The 19,470-nt window shown below is 44.6% G+C and overlaps 1 protein-coding gene and 1 pseudogene across 1 annotated transcript; one reads left to right on the top strand and one right to left on the bottom strand.

Annotated features, from left to right (window-relative positions):
- Window positions 1-2,550: 2,550 nt before the first annotated feature.
- Window positions 2,551-11,712, bottom strand: HCAR1 (hydroxycarboxylic acid receptor 1). Its single transcript, XM_006865484.1, has 4 exons — window positions 11,684-11,712; window positions 11,269-11,322; window positions 6,930-7,876; window positions 2,551-2,636 (listed from the first exon to the last, which is right to left on the bottom strand). The coding sequence occupies exons 1-4, from the start codon at window positions 11,710-11,712 to the stop codon at window positions 2,551-2,553; spliced, it is 1,116 nt and encodes a 371-aa protein (XP_006865546.1).
- A 413-nt stretch (window positions 11,713-12,125) lies between these two features.
- On the top strand, window positions 12,126-12,603 carry LOC102828663 (annotated as a pseudogene).
- Window positions 12,604-19,470: the final 6,867 nt, after the last annotated feature.

The following is a 19,470-nucleotide window of genomic DNA, read 5'->3' as shown; positions in this document are numbered from 1 at the left end:
TTCAATGTATTTCATATAAGCAGGATCATACCTACAATGGTTCCCTTTTGTGACTGACTTGTTTGTCCTTTGGTGACTGACTTGTTTCACTCAGCATGATGTTTTCAGGGATCATCCATGTGGTAATATGTATCAGGACTTTTTCTTTCTTTAAGAAAGGAATCTGAAAGGCTAGTCATGAATCTTGTAAAGAGAGCCTTGCCTCTCCAACCTTCCTCCTCAACTTCACCTTTCCCCTGCCCTGCCCCATGCAGATTCTTCATTCCCTTGATCTGCCTGCAAACAATTGCTCTTTCTCCCCTCTTCCCCCTCTGACTCACCCTGCTGGATGCATCCCTCATGGCCAAGTTCAGTCATTTCCTCTAAGAAGCCTTCCCCAACCTCCCAATCTGTGGCCCTTCAATGGATTCTGACTCACAGCAACCCAAGTGTCCCACAGACTTTCCGAGACTGTGGTGTCTACAGAAGAAATCACACAGCTTTCTACCGAATGGCGGGTTCCAGTAGCCAACATTTGGGTTAGTGATAACACACTTCACCACAGTGTTACCAGGGATCCTTAGACATAAGTAAACAAAAAAGGAAAACCTCAATGCATTGAGTCAATTTCAACTCATAGTGATTTTCTCTAGGATTTCAGAGTCTGTAAATTTTTGCTGTGGTTGTTGTGTGTCGTAGAGTTGGTTCCAACTTATATGGACTCTGAACAGGATTTTTGAGGCTGTAAATCTTTACAAGAGCAGAAAGTCTCATCTTTCTCTTCAGGAGTGGCTGGTGGATTTGAACTGCTGACCTTGCAGTTAGCAGACCAATGCATAACCCACTCTATCAGGGCTTGTCATAAGGACTCTACAATTCTCGTATAGAGCCCCGTGTTTCCAATTTCATCACCGTTACCCTAAATTGTCATGTTGTTTTTTATGATGTCTACAATAGATCCCATGAGGTCAGAAACTATTGTTTTTGTGTTTTTACTGTTTCTGACATGGTGCTTAATAAATGTTACTCCAAAGAGGAAATGAATGAATGAAAGAGGAAATAAAGAATAAAACATTGGTCCATCCCATGATATCTTTTTATAGTTCAATACACTGAAGTCTGAATGTAGATTAGACCCATACGTAAGTTCCCCTCTGATCCTTATTCTACTTCATCTCAGCCTATCATGGTTCTATTGAAGCTTAAAAATATATATGCACATATAACTATAGATCTGATCCAGAGCCAGCTTCATGGACAAACTCAAGAGAGTCCTGTGCTTGCTTGAGTGCTCTACGGTGGCCATTTTGAAAGTCTTGATGATTTTTCCACAAGGGGCCTTGCATTTTCATTTTGCACTGGGCCTTCTAAATTATTTAGCTGGTCCTGAAACCACTTTGCACTTAATGTGATGATGGCATCGCGAGCAGAAGTGGGTCTAAGATTTGGCAGGTATGGCACGTGCCCTTGGCGTCACTGCAAGGGGGCACCACTGAGCAGTTTCTATTTACCATGGCAGTTCCATCAATAACTGTGAGTGATTGGTCAGCAAGTTAAAACTAACACTTTCGCATTTGAGAGTCTCCATTTGGGTTAATGCACAGGACTGCAGGGTTGGTTTTTGAACTGCAAGGTTGGCAGTTCATGTTCACCAGCTGCTCCTTGGAAACCGTATTCAGGGTTGCTATGAGTCGAAACCAACTCGATGGTTCTGAACAACAATAACAACATGGGTCAAGACAAGAAGCCCTGGTTAGCACTTCAGGCTAAGCGCCAGGCTGCTGACTACAAGGCTGGTGGTTCAAACCCACCATCCTCTCCAATGGGGAAGGATGAGGCTGTCTGCTTCTCCTTGCTGTGCTGAGTGCAGAAAGGGAAGAAACTGAAAGCAATGACTTGGTGCCCATCGCAGACCAACTTTCATCTGTGAAAGCAAGGGAAGTACAGCTGTCATTTTCATGTCTTGCTGTCATGTGTTCAGTAAAGGATTAACAGACAGATGAAGAATTCCATTAGGCAAATCTGCTGCACAAGACCTTTTTAAAGTGTTGAAGAGCAAAGATGTTAACTTGAGGATCAATAACCTCATATGCATGCGAAAGTTAGACAGTGACTAAGGAAGACCATAGAAGAATTGATACTTTTGAGTAATGATGTTGGAGGAGAATATTGAAAGTACCATGGGCTTCCAAAAGAACAAACAGATCTATCTGTTGGAAGAAGTGCAGCCAGAATCAGAATGCTCCTTGGAGGCCAGGATGGCCAAACTTCATCTCTCATACTTTGGACATATTGTCAGGAGGGACCAGTCACTGGAGAAAGATAACATGTTTGGTAAGGTGGAGGGTCAGAGAAAAAGAGGAAGACCCCCAGAGAGATGGATTGGTAAAGTGGCAGCATCAGTGGGCTCAAGCGTGGCAACAAGTGTGAGGTTGGCCCAGGAGTGGGCAGTGTTTCGTTCTGTTGTGCAGAGCATCGCTATGAGTTGGTACTGACTTGATGGCACCTAACAACAACAACAACTTGTTTGTTTGAGCTGATAGGATGGTAAAGTTCTCTAAAAGATAGGCCTTAGAGGTCTGAACAGGGGCACAATTTCAGGGCTTGCCACGAGCGCTGTTTTCCGTAGATTCCCGTCTGGTCTTGAGTCATGAAAGCTGAGGAGAAAGCAAGCAAGTTGAGATCAGACATCACAGGTAACTAAATCCCCACCTGGCGGCAGAAATAACTGATTTAACTCCTCTGTGCCTAGAAAGCTATGATCCCATCCAAGCACACAGGGACCCTGGATACCTATAGAATCAGCTCAGTTTTTACAGGGTGAAGAAATCCACTCTGTGATAGATCAGAAACTACATTTCTAAGCCCCGTCAGCATCAATAAAAGGTACCTTCTTATTTTCTCACACAATCCTTGTAGACGACCTAGTTTAATATTTTATCTTGCTTTTATTGGTCTTTTCCTTTATGAAAGATCCTGGGGGAAAAAAAGGGGGAAATGTTTTCTTCTAAGTATTAGGTGTTCTAATTCCTGGTAGAGGAGCACTGGTAGCACAGTTGGGCTGCTAACCAAAAGGGCCATGGTTCAAACCCACCACAGCTTTGGAAACCCCACGGGGCAGTTCTACTCTGTTCGAATCAGAATCAACTCAATGGTAGTGCATGTGTTTTTTATTCCTGGTAGTTTAAACACTTGTCTACAAAGCTATACCATTTCCCCTTGCAATTTCTGAAGACTTTGTCTTGATTTCTTTTTTGTTATAGTCTGCACAATTTAAAAAGGGAAGCAAATTTAGCATCAACCCTTTTGTTTTTTGTCTGACCTTTCTCGGTCACTTTCTCTCTGGCTTTCTCTGTCTGGTATTTGTTCTTTCTCTTTTCCTTTCCCTCTCTGTCTTTGGGTTCTGGTTTGTTATTCCTGTTTTCAGTGAGAATTTCTGCTCACATGTCTGCCATGAGCTTCTGGACATTATAGACCTTTCCCCTGCCAAGAAGGCAACATACAAGTCAGCTTTTCAATATAGTGTCACACATGGGACACAGACTTCCTTTTGGGAAACCATCTTTATTAATATGTAGCAACAAAGGAAGAGTCCCAGAAAGAATTATAATTAAGAATAGCTTTAAAAGCAGAAGTGTGGGTCTTCACAGATTTCTATCAGAGTATACATAGTCCTTGAACACTGATAATAGTCCTCCTTTCCCCAGGCAGCTGGGGAACAGGGAGGCTCGGGCGGTGATAACGGAGCAACTTCCAGAGAAACAGCTTGCATGCCTCAGTTGTTCTGTGTATGAAATGTGGTCAGGGTAAATATACCAGGATAAATCAGATGCTGTCCAGAGCACTGCGCTTAATGCTTTGCATGTTGTACTCATTCATTCATTCCTGCAACACACATTGGTTGGGCACTTATTCTGTGCCAGATCCTGTTCTGTTGTTATAGTTGTTAATTGCAGTGGAGTCTAAGCACCATGAAATCGGTTCTGACTCATAGTGATCCTATGTAGGGTTTCTGAGGCTTTCAATCTTTGTGAGCAGAAAGCCTCATCTTTTCTCCCGTGGAGTGGCTGGCAGGCTGAACCGTAAACCTATGGTTTACAATCCAGTGTTTATCATGTGGTGCCACCATGCTCCCAGACACTGCAGATAGAGAACTTTGTTCACGCTTACATTCTTAGTGCCTAGAATAGAGTCTAGAGTAACCTAAGGGTATTAGAGTGGACAAAGTTCTCTACACTCCACTTGCTAATATTTTCAAACCCCCCTAGTGACCTGTGGAGACTGGCTTCGTTGTCCCCCACCACTGTTTGATAGACCAGGAAACAGAAGCTAAGAGTGGATCAATGAAATTTGCCCCAAATACACACATCTACTAGGTGTCCTGGTGTGACGCTGTAGGATAAGAACTGGACTGCTAACCTCAAGGCCAATGGTTCAAACCCACCAACCTCTGTTTGAAAGCCCTATAAAGGGTCACTATGAGTCAGAACCGGGGCAACAGCACTTAATAACGGCACTTGGCAACAGCAAGCACGCATCTACTAAGTGGTTCAGCTAAACAACAAGCTTCAAAGTATCTGATGATCTATAGCCCTTATTTCTTTCTAATCCGAAGGCTGGGCTGGGCCTCCAGAAAGGACACAATAGGCGCATTTGAAGAAGCCCTGGTGGCGCTGTGGGTTAAAGTGCTTGGCTACTAACCACAAGGCCAGCAGTTCAAACCCACCAGCCACTCTAAAGGAGGAAAATGAAGCTTTCTGCTCCTGCAAAGATTTAGTCTCTGAAACTCTATATAGGTCTCTGGGAGTTAGAATCAACTCAGCGGCAGTGGGTTTGAGTGTTTTGGTACATAGGGGTATTTGGGGCCAAAGCACTAAAAGCTTGCATGCAGAGGCTGCCCTGGGAATTTGAGGAAGTGGAGATAAAGGAGTCAAGAACTATTCTGACAGCTTTATGGCTTGCTAATGGAGTGAATGTTGAATCTTTTCTCTTAATTCAGGGTTATGGTTGCTGCTAAGGAGTACTAGTGGCACAGTAGGTTAAGTATCGAGCTGTTCAACAAAAGGTCAGCGGTTTGAACTCACCAGCCACTCCATGGGAGAAAAATAAGGCAGTCTGTTTCCAGCCTAGGAAACCGTATGGAGCACAGTTCTACTCTGCACACATGGATTCATCATGAATCAGAATGAACTCCATCCATGGCAGTGGGTTTGGGGTTGTTGTTATTTGTTCAAGGGTGTGGCCTTTTGGAAGCAGATTGCCAGGTCTTTCTTCCAAAGCAACTCTGGGTGGGTCGCTTTCAGTTAGCAGCTGACAGCATTAACAATATATTTGCACTATCCAGGAACTCCTAATTCATCATAGGAACTGTGATTTCATAGAAACTTCTAGTCAATTTGAGCCCCCTACTCCACCCCGGAGCTCTGGTAGCGTAGTAGTTACAAATCGGGCTGCTAATCTCATGGTCAGCAGTTAGAAACTACCAGCTGTTCTGCAGGAGAAAGATGAGGCTTTCTGCTCCCGTAAAGATTTACAGCCTCGGAAACCCTGTACAGGGTCGCCATGAGTCGGATCCGACTCCACGGCACATAACAACAACAACAACAACAACAACTCCACCCCAAGTACATATTTGTAGGGAGTCCTGCCCAGAATTAAGAATAAGAGGAAGACACTGATGTTGGCAGAGAACAGATTTAGAAACAAAATTCTACGAAAGGGAGAAAGACCTTCACCTCTCTCTTTGTTCCTCCAAAACACTGCGGTCACCAAGAGTTGACTGATGGTCCTCCAGGTGCAAGGGACACTAGCACGGTGTCTGGCCCAGAACAGAAACTCAGTGAATAGTTGGGAAATGAATGAATGAAACCCACTCACATCACAGAACAAGCAGTCAGAGCAATTTTGTTAGACTCAGCATGTCCGAAACAACAACAGAGTTTTGTTTTCAAGCACTCAGCTCACACTGGAAAAATCAGGGCAGGTAAACATCTCTCAGCACCTTCTCAGAAAAGCAAAAGATCTGCAAAAAAAGTGCTGCTGGACGAAGGTCACAGCGGACTATACATCCTCCTCCTGTCACAGACTCCCCAGGAAGACAAAACAAATGACAAAGAAATGTGCCCATGGGGCCCCCAAGAAGGTGTAAATCATCAGAATTTTCCATCATAAGACCCTCACTCAGCCTGGGACAACTTAGCTTAACCAGTAAACAGTGTGCTCTTTCAAGATTGATCTAGATGGGATCAAACTGACCCCAGCAACTTGAAAGACTGCAGACAGAAGCCCTAGGAGATAGTGAACGTTCACAGGGGGAGGAATCACTCAGAAAAGGAGGCGCTAGTGTTTGCACGCCTGGAATTGAGCATGCAGAAGCTATTGCATTAGTATGTTTTGCTGTAGATCTTCTGGACAGCAACAACACAATAAATAATTTTTAAAAAATAGTTTGATTTAGTCTGTTTTGGATTTTCCAAGAGAAGTAACATCTAAGGTCTGAGGAAGTACTAATGAATCCTTAAGCTCATTGGCTCCCCAGGAAAGAGAACATAACCCATCTCAACATTCGTACCTATTTACTCAGTCGTTTAACATTACACAGGGATCAAACAATTCCTGACCCCCACCCCCAACACACAGACCTCATTACACAAACATACTTTCCCTGTCAACAGTAATAAGACCATAAAAAAACAATTCACATTCTTCATTCAACTGGAAGCTTCCAAAAAGGTATGGCAAGGTGAATTGTGTTTCCTCCTCAGCGAGAACACAGAAAAGGGTGGGTTTTCAAGGTCCCCTCACCCCTTAACTGGAATTCTTTTTATGTTTCTAGTCAGTTCCCTTGACTTGCTTGTTTATTTCTTTTCATGCCACTCAACACAGTTGGAGATCCCACTGGACGTTGGATTGGCTTTGAAAGCTACTTGCCACTCTGATGCAATTCTTACGACAGAGATTCGAAATGGGCATCTCTTCTGGTCTCGGAGTGGTCTTGGAGTGCCCTGGACGCTTGGGTCTCAAACTGCGGTTTTTGAGTTGAGTGTAGAATTTAGGGAATGACGGACTTGAAAAATAATACACCAGGGGATCTAACATACTGTTCATGTAGGTGAAGCTGAGGGTAATGTGGAGGACTACGTGGACAGATGGGTCACAGGCGCTGGAGGACACAGTCCACAAGAAGTACAGCCTGGCCGACACACTGGGCAGGTAGCAGGTGATAAACACAGCAGTCACCACCACGATGAACCGCGTGGCCTTCTTCATCCGCTTCTGCCTGGCCAGCTGCCGCCTCTGCTTCAGGCTCCACACGATCTTGAAGGAGCAGAAGAGGATGATGCCGAGGGGCAGAAAGAACTCCAGCTGGAACATGATGTCGTGCCAGCCGTTAGCTGACTCCATGATGAAGCTCTCACACGAGATGGCCTTCTCCTGCACACACAGGTGGTTCTCTGTCAGCAGGTACACCGTTCCCAGGATGACTATGGCCCAGAGTGCACAGACCAGGCCCGCGGCCGTCCGGTTGGAGATGCTGTTCACCATGTGGTGGGGCTGGACCACTTTGAAATACCGGTCCACTGCCACCACGGTGAGGAAGACAATGCTCCCAGCCCTGTTCATGGCCAACATAAAGAGCACCACCCGGCAGGGGATGTCCTCGAAGATCCAGCGCCTGTGTCGCAGGTAATAGTCTGTCCGAAAGGGCAGGCAGATCATGAGGAGGAAGTCAGCCACAGCCAGGTTGAACAGGTAAATGGTGCTGGGCTTCCACGTCTTCATATGAAAGCAGAAACCACACAGGGCGATGCCGTTACCCACGGCGCCCAGCACGAAGGCCAGGATGAGCAGCGGGGGCATCACTTGGGAGATGGGGTTCCCCTCGATCAGACAGCAGGAGCCGTTGTCCATCGTGGAACCAGAGCCAGCACTTCCTGCGCAGGGCAGTCAGGCCCCCCAGGAACTGTCACAAAGGCAGGATACTTATTTGAATATTATCACTCACCCAGCCACCGGGTCTCCAATTCCATCACGCTGGGTTGCAGGCACTATGTAGACCTGCCACTGCCCAGGGAACAGATGCATCAGCCAGGAAACAAGAGCCAGTGAAGTTTTTTCTCTGGAACCCGGATTACCAGCAGGCAGACCGGCGGACCAAGGAAGGACATAGCGTGGCCAGGACCCAAAACTCATTCAGTGCCACCCTGGAGATTGCTTCTGGGAAGCAGGGGGTCAGACTGGTGAATTTCATGCTGCAAGGAGCTGGTAGGTACAACCCCAGAATGTCTTTTCTCTTGCCTGCTTTGAGTTTTCTCCAAAGGCTTGCTCTGAGCTGGAGAGTTTTGCAAAGCTGCCCAGAAAGCATGAAAAAAGCTTGTTTGTTGTCCTGTCGGTCCCTCCTGGTGGAGAAATACAAACATTTCCTGGAGTCGTTCTGGGCCCCTGCCCTCGTCGTCCCTCCCCCTAACCTTTGCCTGACTGCCTGGTTCTGTCCCCAGAACCTCAGGGAGCTCCCAAGTGGTGCCAGATATGAGGCTTTGTGCCCAGACATTTCCTGCACCCACCATACACCATGCCTAAAAATAAAGGTTTGGACAGCAAGGTCGGCGGTTCAAACTCACCAGCTGCTCCTCAGAAACCCTATACAGTGTGGCTATGAGTGGGAACAGCAAAGCCCTGGGAAGGGGCTGCAGACAGAGCCTGTTGTTGGGTGTTAGACAAAGGCTGAGGAGAGCCATCTTCTCTCCCCTGCCCAGCTTCTCCATGCCCTTCTTATCCTCCTGTGAATCCCAGGACCTGAAGTGACCAGTTGCACAACCCCCAACACCATGAAATGGCTCTGAAACCCTCTGTCTCAAGTGCTTGTATCCACAAAATGACCAGATCCTCCCTCTGCCGGGAAGCAGAGCTGGTATGTTTGCAAAAGTGGCCTTGGCTCTAAATTTCCAGCTGACTCTTCCAAAGAGCCCAACCCCAAGATCTAAATTTTACATTTTTAATTCTGTGCTGAGCCCATTTGTGGCCGTGGTGGTGTGAGGGGAGGGGAGAGGACTTGGGGAGTTTGGTCCAGGAGTCTGTCTTGGGACGAATCAGAGATAAAATTAGTCTGAGGGGCCCTGGTGATGCACTGTGGTTAAGCACTTGATGGGTGACCTAAAGGTTGGAGATTCAAACCCACCAGCAGCTCGTGGGAAGAAGGACCTGGCGATCTTCTGGCGTGATGACTCATTGCTGTCCTGTCCACTTCCACTTATTATGAGCCTATAGGACAGGGTAGCACTGCCCTGTAGGAGCTCCAAGACCAACTGCCACATCTGTGTCCCACAGAGCAGCTGGTGGATTCAAACCACAGACCTCAAGGTTAGCAGCTGAGCAGCTAACCACTAAAACATTGGGACTCCTTTCTGGAAAAATTAACCAAAACTGAAGCCACCACCAACTCATAGCTACCTATAGGACAGGGTAGAACTGCCCCATACGGTTTCCCAGGCTGTAATCTTCACAGAAGTAGACTGCCACATCTTCCGTGGAGCGGCCAGTGGGTTTGAACCACTCACCTTTCAGTCAGCCACCAAGCACTTTACTGTGCCACCAAGGTTCCTTTTCCTAAAGATTACAGCCTGGGAAACCCTATGGGGACAGTTCTACTGTTTACACAGGACCACTATGAGTTGGCATGAACTCGATGAGTCAGCATCAACAAAGGTAAAGACAAAATGCAACTGGAGTCTTGCTGAACTGTTCTGTCTTTGGCTGTGGGGACTGTCTGTCTGTCCTGTGTATCTCAGTTCCACTTTAGCAAAAGGGGCTGAGGGTGAAAGAAAAGAATGCAAGTCTGTAGTCCAGGTCCTAATTAAAACTAAATTCAAAAGCTCGAATCCTTTTTCAAAACAGAGGGAGTTTTCTTCCCCCTAAATTTTAGACTTCAAGTCAGAATGACAGGATTGCCCACAGCATCTGCTGTCACAAGTCCACCAGGTCTCCCACCTAGACCGTCAAAATGGTCCCCTAACTGGCTTCTCTTCCTCTTGTCTATTCCCTGCCACTCGACTCCCACATAATACTGTTGTATCTCTGAAGCACAAATACAGTTGCATCCCTCTTCCCCTTTAAAAACCTTTCCAGGCTGACAGACTGATGGCCTGTGGACCACATCTGGTTGGAAAACAAGTTAGAGTTGGCCTATGCTGTGTTTTTAAAGTAGGCTTGCTAGCACAGAGAGTTACAGAAGGAAGCATACTGCCGCATCTTTCTCCCAGGAATCACTGGTAGGTTCCAAATGCCAACCTTCTGGTTAGCAGTTGAGTTAAGCACTCACCTAAAAGTTGAGTTAAGCACTCAACTGCTAATCAGAAGGTCGGCATTTGTAATCCACCAGTGATTCCTTGGAGAAAGATGTGGCAGTATGCTTCCGTAAAGTTTGTTGTTGTTATTAAGTGCCGTCAAGTTGGTTCCGAGCTCTGCCTACCCTGTATACGGTTTCTGAGGAGTGGTTGGTGAGCATGAACCACCAACCTTGTAGTTCAAACCAACTTTGCAGTCCAGCTCGTTAGCCCACAGCTTTGGAGACACTTTGACCCTGTCTTACTGGGTTAATATGAGGTGGAATAGATTTGAAGGCAATGGGTTTGGCTCTTGGATTTGGCATTTAAAAACCTAAGACTGTCCTCTAAAATCTGAATTGGGTGCTTTTATTGGAAAACTGAGAGACCAACACCCTCACATGGCAACAATCCATTGGAACTGAGAGGCACCGCTGTCTTTAGACAAGGCATGAGCTTTGCAGTTTACCTCAGTCCCCACCATTCCTGAATACCTTACACCCGATCTGCTTTCCTCATTTACTTGCCTGGTCTCTGGGTTTTTGAGGGTGTCACCTCTGCTGTAAATTAAAGGTCGCATTCCTTGGATCGGTATACACTGGCCACTCATAGGTGGTTCCCAACCTACCTTTTCAACATCATTCTTCCTCCACTTTGTTCTGAATGTCCTAGTTGTTAATCTCCTAAATCTGATAACATCTGATAAATGTATTCATCAAATCTTTACAACTAGCTCTCTGGCAAATCCAGGTGGTACTTGGAAACTAGTCTCATCTCTGGGCAGGAGAAACAGAGAAGAAGGATCTGGATGAGGAATGCCTACATATCATGACAGCTTATAATAGATACTTTCATTCTCTGGGTCTTGGTGATTGTGTGAGAAAAGTATTAACTAGCAGGGAGAACCAATGTAGGCTGCAACGCCCCGAGATGAGGCCATTGAGTAATCCTGAGTACCTCTAGAGAGTTGGATTTCTCAACAAGTAGGAAATGCTCTTCGTTCTGTGTTATCAGATGCTGTCTGGGTTCGTGTCAATGTAAATGTTTCCTTACTCCCCTGTGACTACACCTGTCTTTCTTCTCCACATGCCCTTCATCTTGATCTCTCTTCTTACCAAGTACAGTGAGCTGGAGGGCAGAGGCTTAAGGAAGCCTTCTGACTTCTGATGGATATTCTGATCTAGTTCTACCCTGGAGGCTTACAGAAGGTGGTGTCCTCCTTGTTGGACTACATGTTCTATCTTGCTAACTTTGTATCTCAAATTAAAATCCATCCAGAACATTCTGTCATTGGTGTTAGCTGCCATTGGGCTGGCCCCAAGTGATGGCAACTCATTGCATGTTGGAATAAAATGCTATCCGGTCCTTGCCATTCCTATAACCTGTTGTAGATCAGACTGTCGTGAGCCATGGTGTTTCCATTGGCTGATTTGTGGGAATAGATAGCCAGGACTTTCTTTCTAGTCTTAGTTTGGACACTCCCTTAAAGCCTGCTACAACTACTCAAATGAATGATGAAGGGCAGTATGTATTGACAAGGAAGTGCTCTGTGACATATTGTTGGGCAAGCAAGCAATTTGCAAAGTAACATATATTGTATACAGGCAGACTCCGAAATATTACATGTTTGGTTTCACACTACTGCAGTACTATGAATATCACAATAAATCGAGTCACACAAATGGTTGGTATCTGGAGTACATACGAAAGTTATGTTTACTCTAGATTATAGTCAAGTAAGTGTAAAATAATAATATTATGAGGCAGCTTTGTAGACTCCTTCACCTGGATTCATATGTGCATCCGAGGCTATTGGATTTAGCCATGGTCAGTCCCACCATGTTTTTCGACATCTCCATCAATGGCAAATCCCTGGGCCCTGTCTACTTTGAGCTCTTAGCCGATAAAGTTCCAAAGACAGAAAGATTTCATGCTCTGAGCATTAGGGAAAAATAATTTGATAATAAAGATTCCTGCTTTCACAGGATTATTCCTGGGTTTATGTGCCACGATGGTGAGTTCACAGGCCATAATGGGATTGATAGGGAGAAATTTGATGATGAGAACTTCATCCTGAAGCACACGGGTCCTGGCATCCTGTCCATGCAAATGCCGGACCCAATACAAATGGTGCCCAGTTTTTTGTCTGCACTGCCCAGACTGAATGGTTAGATGGAAATATGTGATCTTTGGCAAGGTGAAAGAAGGTGTGAACATAGGGGAAGCCATGAAGCATTTTGGGTCTAGTAATGTCACGACCAGCTAGAAGATGCCCATTGCTGACTGTGGGAAACTCCAGTAACTTTGATCTGTATTTCTTGTTTTATCTTAACCACAAGACCATTCCTTATGGAGCTTGAGGTCCACCCTTCTACCCCCAATGTACTTGTAATATTCTTTAATCTTTGCTCTCACTCCAGTCCTTTGGGTTCCACATTTTCCTTATTCTCCTCCAAGTCTAGCTGTATTGCAGGATTATGTTTATGATTATGAAATGAAAACTAAACAATTATAAACAAAGAATTACATTATGAAAGGGAGCACAGTGGTTGCATACCATAAGCACTGGATTGTGAACCTCAAGGCCCATGGTTCAAGCCCGCCAGCCGCTCCAAGAAGAAAGATGAGGCTTTCTGCTCCCACAAAGATTTACAGTCTTGGAAATCCTGTACAAGGTTATTATGAGTCTGAACCAACCCAGCAGAATACAGCCAGCATCGGGTTTTCTTAAGTGTATTCTCTATAGGAGGAGATCACCAGACCCTTCTTCCATGATATTGCTAGCCGAGTTGGAGCTGCCACCCTTCAGGTTACTTGTTGTTAAGTGCCATATGTCAAGTCAGTTCCAACTCATAGTGACCTGGAATAGGGTCTCCAAGGAGTGGCTGGTGGGTTTGAACCACTGACCTTGTTGTTAGCAGTCCAGTGCTTACCCTACAGTGCAACACCAGCTTAATGTTGTTATTGTTGTTAAGTGCCGTTGAGTCAGTTCTGACTCACAGTGACCCTGTATAGGGTTTCTAAGGCACCAGTTTAATTGTTGTTGTTGTTAAGTGCCATCAAGTCGGTTCCAACCCATAGCGACCCTGTATAGGGTTTCCGAGGAGCAGCCAGTGGGCCTGAACCACCGACCATGCAGTTCAAATGGCTTTGCAGTCTGGCGCGTTAACCCACAGCACCACAGCAGGGCTCCTAGTAGGGTACAAACTGTACCACCCAGACTCCCTCCTAGATTGTTGTTGTTGTTATGTGCCATGGAGTCGGTTACAACTCACAGCGACCCTGTACAGGGTTTCCAAGGCTGTAAATCTTTACAGTTGCAGAAAGCCTTATCTTTCTCCCATATAACAGCTGGTAATTTTGAACTGCTGACCTTAAGCTTCTCAGCCCGATTCTTAACCACTACGCTACCAGAGCACCTTTTCTAGATTAGGCTGGGTCCTAAATCTCATATGACTGATGTCCTTATAAGAAGAGGGAAGTTTGGAGATAGAAACACAGGTACTTAGGGGAGAGCAAGCCATGTGAAGATGGAGGCAAAGATTGGAGTGATGTATCAACATAATGAAAGCAAAAATCCTCACAACCGGACCAATCAGCAACATCATGGCAAACAGAGACAACATTGAAAGTGTCGAGGATTTCATTTTAGCTGGTCGACCACAATGTTCATAGAAGTAGCAGGAGTCAAGAAATCAAATGACATACTGCTCTGTGCAAATCTACTGCAAAAGACCTCTTTCGAGTGTTCAAAAGCAAAGAAATCACTTTGAGGGCTGAGGCCTGCCTAAGCTGTGATGTTTTCAATGACCTCATGTGTTAGGTACCATCAAGTTGGTTCTGACTCATGCTTACTGGACCATTGAAAAGGAAGACTGAAGAAGAATTGATGTGTTTGAAGTATGGTGCTGGTGAAGAGTATTGAATATACCGTGGAGTGCCAGACATAAAGGGTGATGAGATTTCATCTCATGTTATCAGGAGAGACCAGTCCCTGGAGAAGGAGATCATAATTGGTAAACTAGAGTGTCAGCAAAAGATAAAGATCCTCAACAAGATTTTACTGACTCACTGGTGACAACAATGGCACAGGACCTGGCAGTGTTTCATTCTGTTGTACACAGGGTCAGAATTAACTCAACAATCTACAAGTCAAAGAACACCAAGGATTGCTGACAACCACAAGAAGCTACGAAAAACAAGGAAAGATTCTTTTCTTTCCTTGATTTTCTTCTTCTGGCCTCCACAACTGTGAGCGAATACATTTCTGTGGTTTCAAGCCACCAACTTTAGAGTAACTTGTTATAGCAACTTAGGGAAACTCATACTTACTCTTAGTTTCACTAAATGCCTTTGACTCTCCACCACCTATTTCCTCTGGGAAAAACAAATCCCTCCAGAATAGGGATGGACCAAAAGATGACTCCACTACAATCTTCTACCCAAAGAGACTTCTTCTTGTTGTTGGTAAGTGCCATCAAGTCGGTTCTGACCCATAGTGACCCTGAACAGGGTTTCTGAGGCTATAAATCTTTACGGGAGCAGAAAGCCTCATCTTTTTCCTGCGGAACAGCTGGTAGTTTCAAACTGCTAACCTTGCGATTCACAGCCCAATTTGTAACCACTAAGCTACCAGAGCTCCTTCAACCCAAAGAGACTAGCAGTTTCCTAATAGTGTCTTCCTTACCCAGTGCTGCCATAATAACAACAATAAATACCTCAAGTGGGTTGGCTTAAAGAACAGAAATTTATTTTCTCAAAATTCTAGAGGCTGAAAGTCCAAATGAGGGTCTCAGCTGTGTCACTTCCTCTGTGGATCTCTCTGCTAGCTTCTGGTGACTGCTGGCAATCTTAGGCATCCCTTTGTTTGTGGAAGGATCATTTCCTGGTGTCTTTTTATAAGACATCACTCAGAAGTGATTAGATTTTGGACCCACTCTAACTTGATATATCAGAATTCATTAACATAACAAGAGAAAAACCCTATTTTCAACCAGGATCACGTTTACAGGTATCCAACAAACCAACGCTCCTTGGAAACCCTATACAGGGTCATTATGGGTTGGAATCGACTTGGTAGCACTTAACAACAGCAGTAAACCAAACCTATTGACGTTGAATCGATTCTGACTCAGAAGCAGAATGCCTCATGTTTCTCCCTCGGAGTGTCTGGTGGGTTCAAACCATCAACCTTTTGGTTAGCAGTCAAGTGCTTTAAACACTGTGCCCCCAGGGCTCTTATTTACAGGTATGTTGTTGTTGTTAAATGCCATAAAATTGATTCCAACCCATAGCAACCCTATATAGGGTTTCCAAGTAGCAGTTGGTGAACTTGAACCACCGACCTTACAGTTCAAACAACTTTGCAGTCTGACGCATTAGCACACAGCACCACACCAGGACTCCATTTAGAGGTATAGGGGTGAGGATATCTACATTTCCTTTTTTGGGGGAACAAGCTTCAATTCACAAGAGACAAGAACAGAACCTGGCATTTGGATATCTTAGATGGTGGTGGTGTGCTGTGGAGTTGGTCCCTGTACAGAGTTTCTGAGGCTATAAATCTTTATGGGAGCAGAAAGCCTCATCTTTCTCTCATGCAACAGCTGGTAGTTTTGAACTGCTGACCTTGCGGTTCACAGCCCGATTCGTAAGCCCTACGAGCATCGCTATTCTAAGTGTGATCCACATACCGGCAGCCTCAACATCTCCTGGGCTCTTGTTAGAAACACGGATGCTCGGGCCCTAGCCTAGATGTGTTGAATTTGATGTGCATTTTAACAAGCTCCCTGAGTCTTCCTGTGTTCCTGAAAGTGTCAGAAGCATTGTCCAATAGTATCTTGCACAGTGTATAGAACCTGATATGTCCAATTGAACAAGATCAGTTTTAGTAAAAATCATACAATTTTAAAAACATTTTAAGGAAAAGAAATGTGGTTTGTAGCTATTTCTTCCACACAGGAGCCTGGCTATGCCCAGCCAAAAGTAGTCTTGGTAGCATAGTGGATTATGAGTTGGGCTGCTAGGTGCAAAGTCAGTAGTTCAAATCTACCAGTCACTCCATGGGAGAAAGATGAAGCTTCCTGCTGCCATTAAGATTTACAGCCTTGGAAATCCTATCCTGGGGTTGCTATGAATTGGAACTGACTTAGTAACACACAACCAACCATGTCCAGCCAAAGTAGCCCAGTTAAGAAAGAAAGCTGCTCATAAACTGCCATCTAAAGTACAACTATAGGTTTCTCCATGTATGGAAGAAGGAAGAGTGACAGCCTGAAGCTGCTTGGAATTCTTTAGTCAATGGACTAATGGAACAAGTGAACGTCAGTCTTCACAACTCTGAGACCAGAAGAACTAAACAGGGCCCAGCCACCACTACCAACTACTCTGAAAGGGATCACATTAGAAGGTCCTGGCTAGCGTGGGAAACAACTTGGAACAAATCTCAAAATTAAATATGGAACAACACTCAAAATCATTAAAAGAAAGACTGGGTATATGGTTGGAAAAAGACTGGAGGAGAACCCAAGACCATCCTTCAAGTTTGGAATGGAACTCATCCTCGTGGCCCAATTTTCACCCAAGCGGTGGACAGGTGTATAGGAGGGACAACAGCACTAGTGAGGGCTGCTTGCCATGGAATGGTCACCCATCCTAGATCAAAAGGGCAACATTTACCAGGGGACAAGGTTCAGAGGGACCAGGAAGGAGTGTAGAATGGAAGTAGGAACCACAACAAACCCTGGAAGGTGGTTGTTAAGTGCTGTCGAGTCGGTTCTGACCCATAGCGACCCTGTACAGTGTTTCCGAGGCTGTAAATCTTTATGGGAGCAGAAAGCATCATCTTTCTCCCGCGGAACAGCTGGTAGTTTCAAACTGCTGTCCCTGAGGTTTGTAATCATTGCAATGAAACTAAGTATGTGATTTGTTGTATGTAAAACTGATGATCTACTCTGAAAACGTTCACTCAATTCACAGTAAAAAGCTTTTTAAAAATTTCTTTTGCAAGGTTTTATAAGAGAGGACTTAAAATTTTTATGGAAAACTGGAATTTAAAACAATGGAAGTTTTCCATGAATTTTTTGAAGTCCCCTCATTTATATTCTTCTAGGCTACAACACAGCCCTGGTGACAGAGTAAGATATTTAACCTAAATTTTGTTCCTGAGTTTCTGATGTTTTCCTTATACTTACTAATTACTATGCCTGTTGAAAATAGAGACTTTAAAAATGTTTGTTGAATGAAACTCTCAGATAGTTTTCTTAAGTACGACAAAAAAAAAGCCCACAAAGCAACAAAAAATAAAAGCCAAACATATTGCTGTTCTGTCGAGTCTGACTCACAGCAAAGTATAGGACAGAAGAGAACTGCTCCCAAAGGGTTTCCAAAACTGAATTTTTACAGCAGTCAGACTGCCTCCTCATTCTCCCATGGAGCCATTGGTGGGTTCAGATCATTGACTTATTGTCTAGCAGCTTAGCACTGAACCACTGCGCCACCAGGGCTCCTGTAGGTGTTGTTGTTGTCAGGTGCCATCGAGTCGGAACGGACTCATAGCGACCCCATGCACAGCAGAACGAAACAATGCTCCATCCTGGGCCAACCTCACCACCGCTGCCACACTTGACGCCATCAATGATGCCACCTGGCCGATCCATCTCGTTGGGGGTCTTCCTCTTTTTCTCTGACCCTCCACCCTACCCAGCATGACATCCTTCTCCAATGATTGTTTCCTCCGGACTACATGTCCAAAGTAGGAGAGACGAAGCTTAGCCATCCTGGCCTCCAAGGAGCACTCTGGCTGCACTTCTTCCAAAACAGATCTATTGGTTCTTTTGGCAGTCCATGGCACTTTCAGTATTCTCCTCCAACACTACAACTCAAAGGCATCAATTCTTCTACGATCCTCCTTATTCACTGTCCAGCTTTCGCATCCATATGAGGCTATTGAAAACACAATGGCCTGGGTCAGGCGCACCCTAGTCCTCAAGCTGACATCTCTGCTCTTTAGGTGTCTCAAACCCAGTAAAGTCACTGCCACTGAGGCAATTCAGACTGACCACAAGCCTATAGGATAGAGTAACAATGCTCCTTTGGGTTTCCAAGACTAAATTTTTACGGGAGCAGTTTCATCTTTCTCCCTTGGAACAGCTGGTAGGTTTGAACGCCACCAAGACTCCTTAGGTGTCTCAGGACACTCAAAAATGAGGAAGCCAGTACCTGACAACTGGAACGGAGTGTTTAGTAGGGGAGATAAGACAAGTACATAAGTAACAATAAAGAAAAGCAAATAGAATAGTGATTAAAGGCAATAGCATTTTCTAAAATGTGGTTGGCGCAGATGCTATGTAAGATTATCTTAGGTGGTACAGGTAACACCTTTTTTATTTTATAGCTATGGCTTTTTTTTTTTTTTTCCCCGTAACTTTTTACTGTGAATTGAGTGAAGGTTTACAGAGCTGATCACTAGTATTACATTAAGGAAATCACATACTTTGCTTCATTACAATGATTGCAATCCCCTCCATGCACCAAGAGATAACAATATTTACCTCAGTTCACTTAAACGCTTGCATTCCCCATGTCTCCTGCTCCCCTCTTCTTTCCTCTGCCAACCTCCCTCTTGTATATTTCCTGCCCTGTCACCCATGTTAACGTGTGTCTACCCTCTAATCCATTAATAATTTTCCCTCCTTCCAACCCCCAGAAGCCATCAATGATTGTTTCTTTAATCCAGAAAACTTTTTTTTTTAGCTTTTTACATTGGTCTTATGCAATATTTGTCCTTTTGTGATTGACTAATTTCACTCAGCATAATGTCCTCCAGGTTCATACATTATGTGAACCGTTTCACGGATTCATCGGATTCCTCGTTATTCTTCCAATGTGTGTATGTACCAGAATTTGTTTAACTATTCTTCTGTTGATGGGCATTTAGGCTGTCTCCATCTTTTTTTATGTGTCTTGTAGACTGAATATTGAAGAATCCTATTTTCTTATCCATTCTGCTCAAACTCTGGATTGGTACATTTAATCCATTTACATCAGTGTAATTATTGATGGGTGTGAATTGATTGTTGTCATTTTCCTGTGTGGTTTTATGTGTATGTGTGTGTTACTGCTGGATTCTTTGTTCCTCATAATTGTCTATGCAAAATTCATTTTGTTT

This window comes from Chrysochloris asiatica, unplaced genomic scaffold, assembly GCF_000296735.1.
Source record: "Chrysochloris asiatica unplaced genomic scaffold, ChrAsi1.0 scaffold00078, whole genome shotgun sequence".
Taxonomy (NCBI): Eukaryota; Metazoa; Chordata; class Mammalia; order Afrosoricida; family Chrysochloridae; genus Chrysochloris; species Chrysochloris asiatica.
This window is presented reverse-complemented; position numbering and strand designations above follow the sequence as displayed.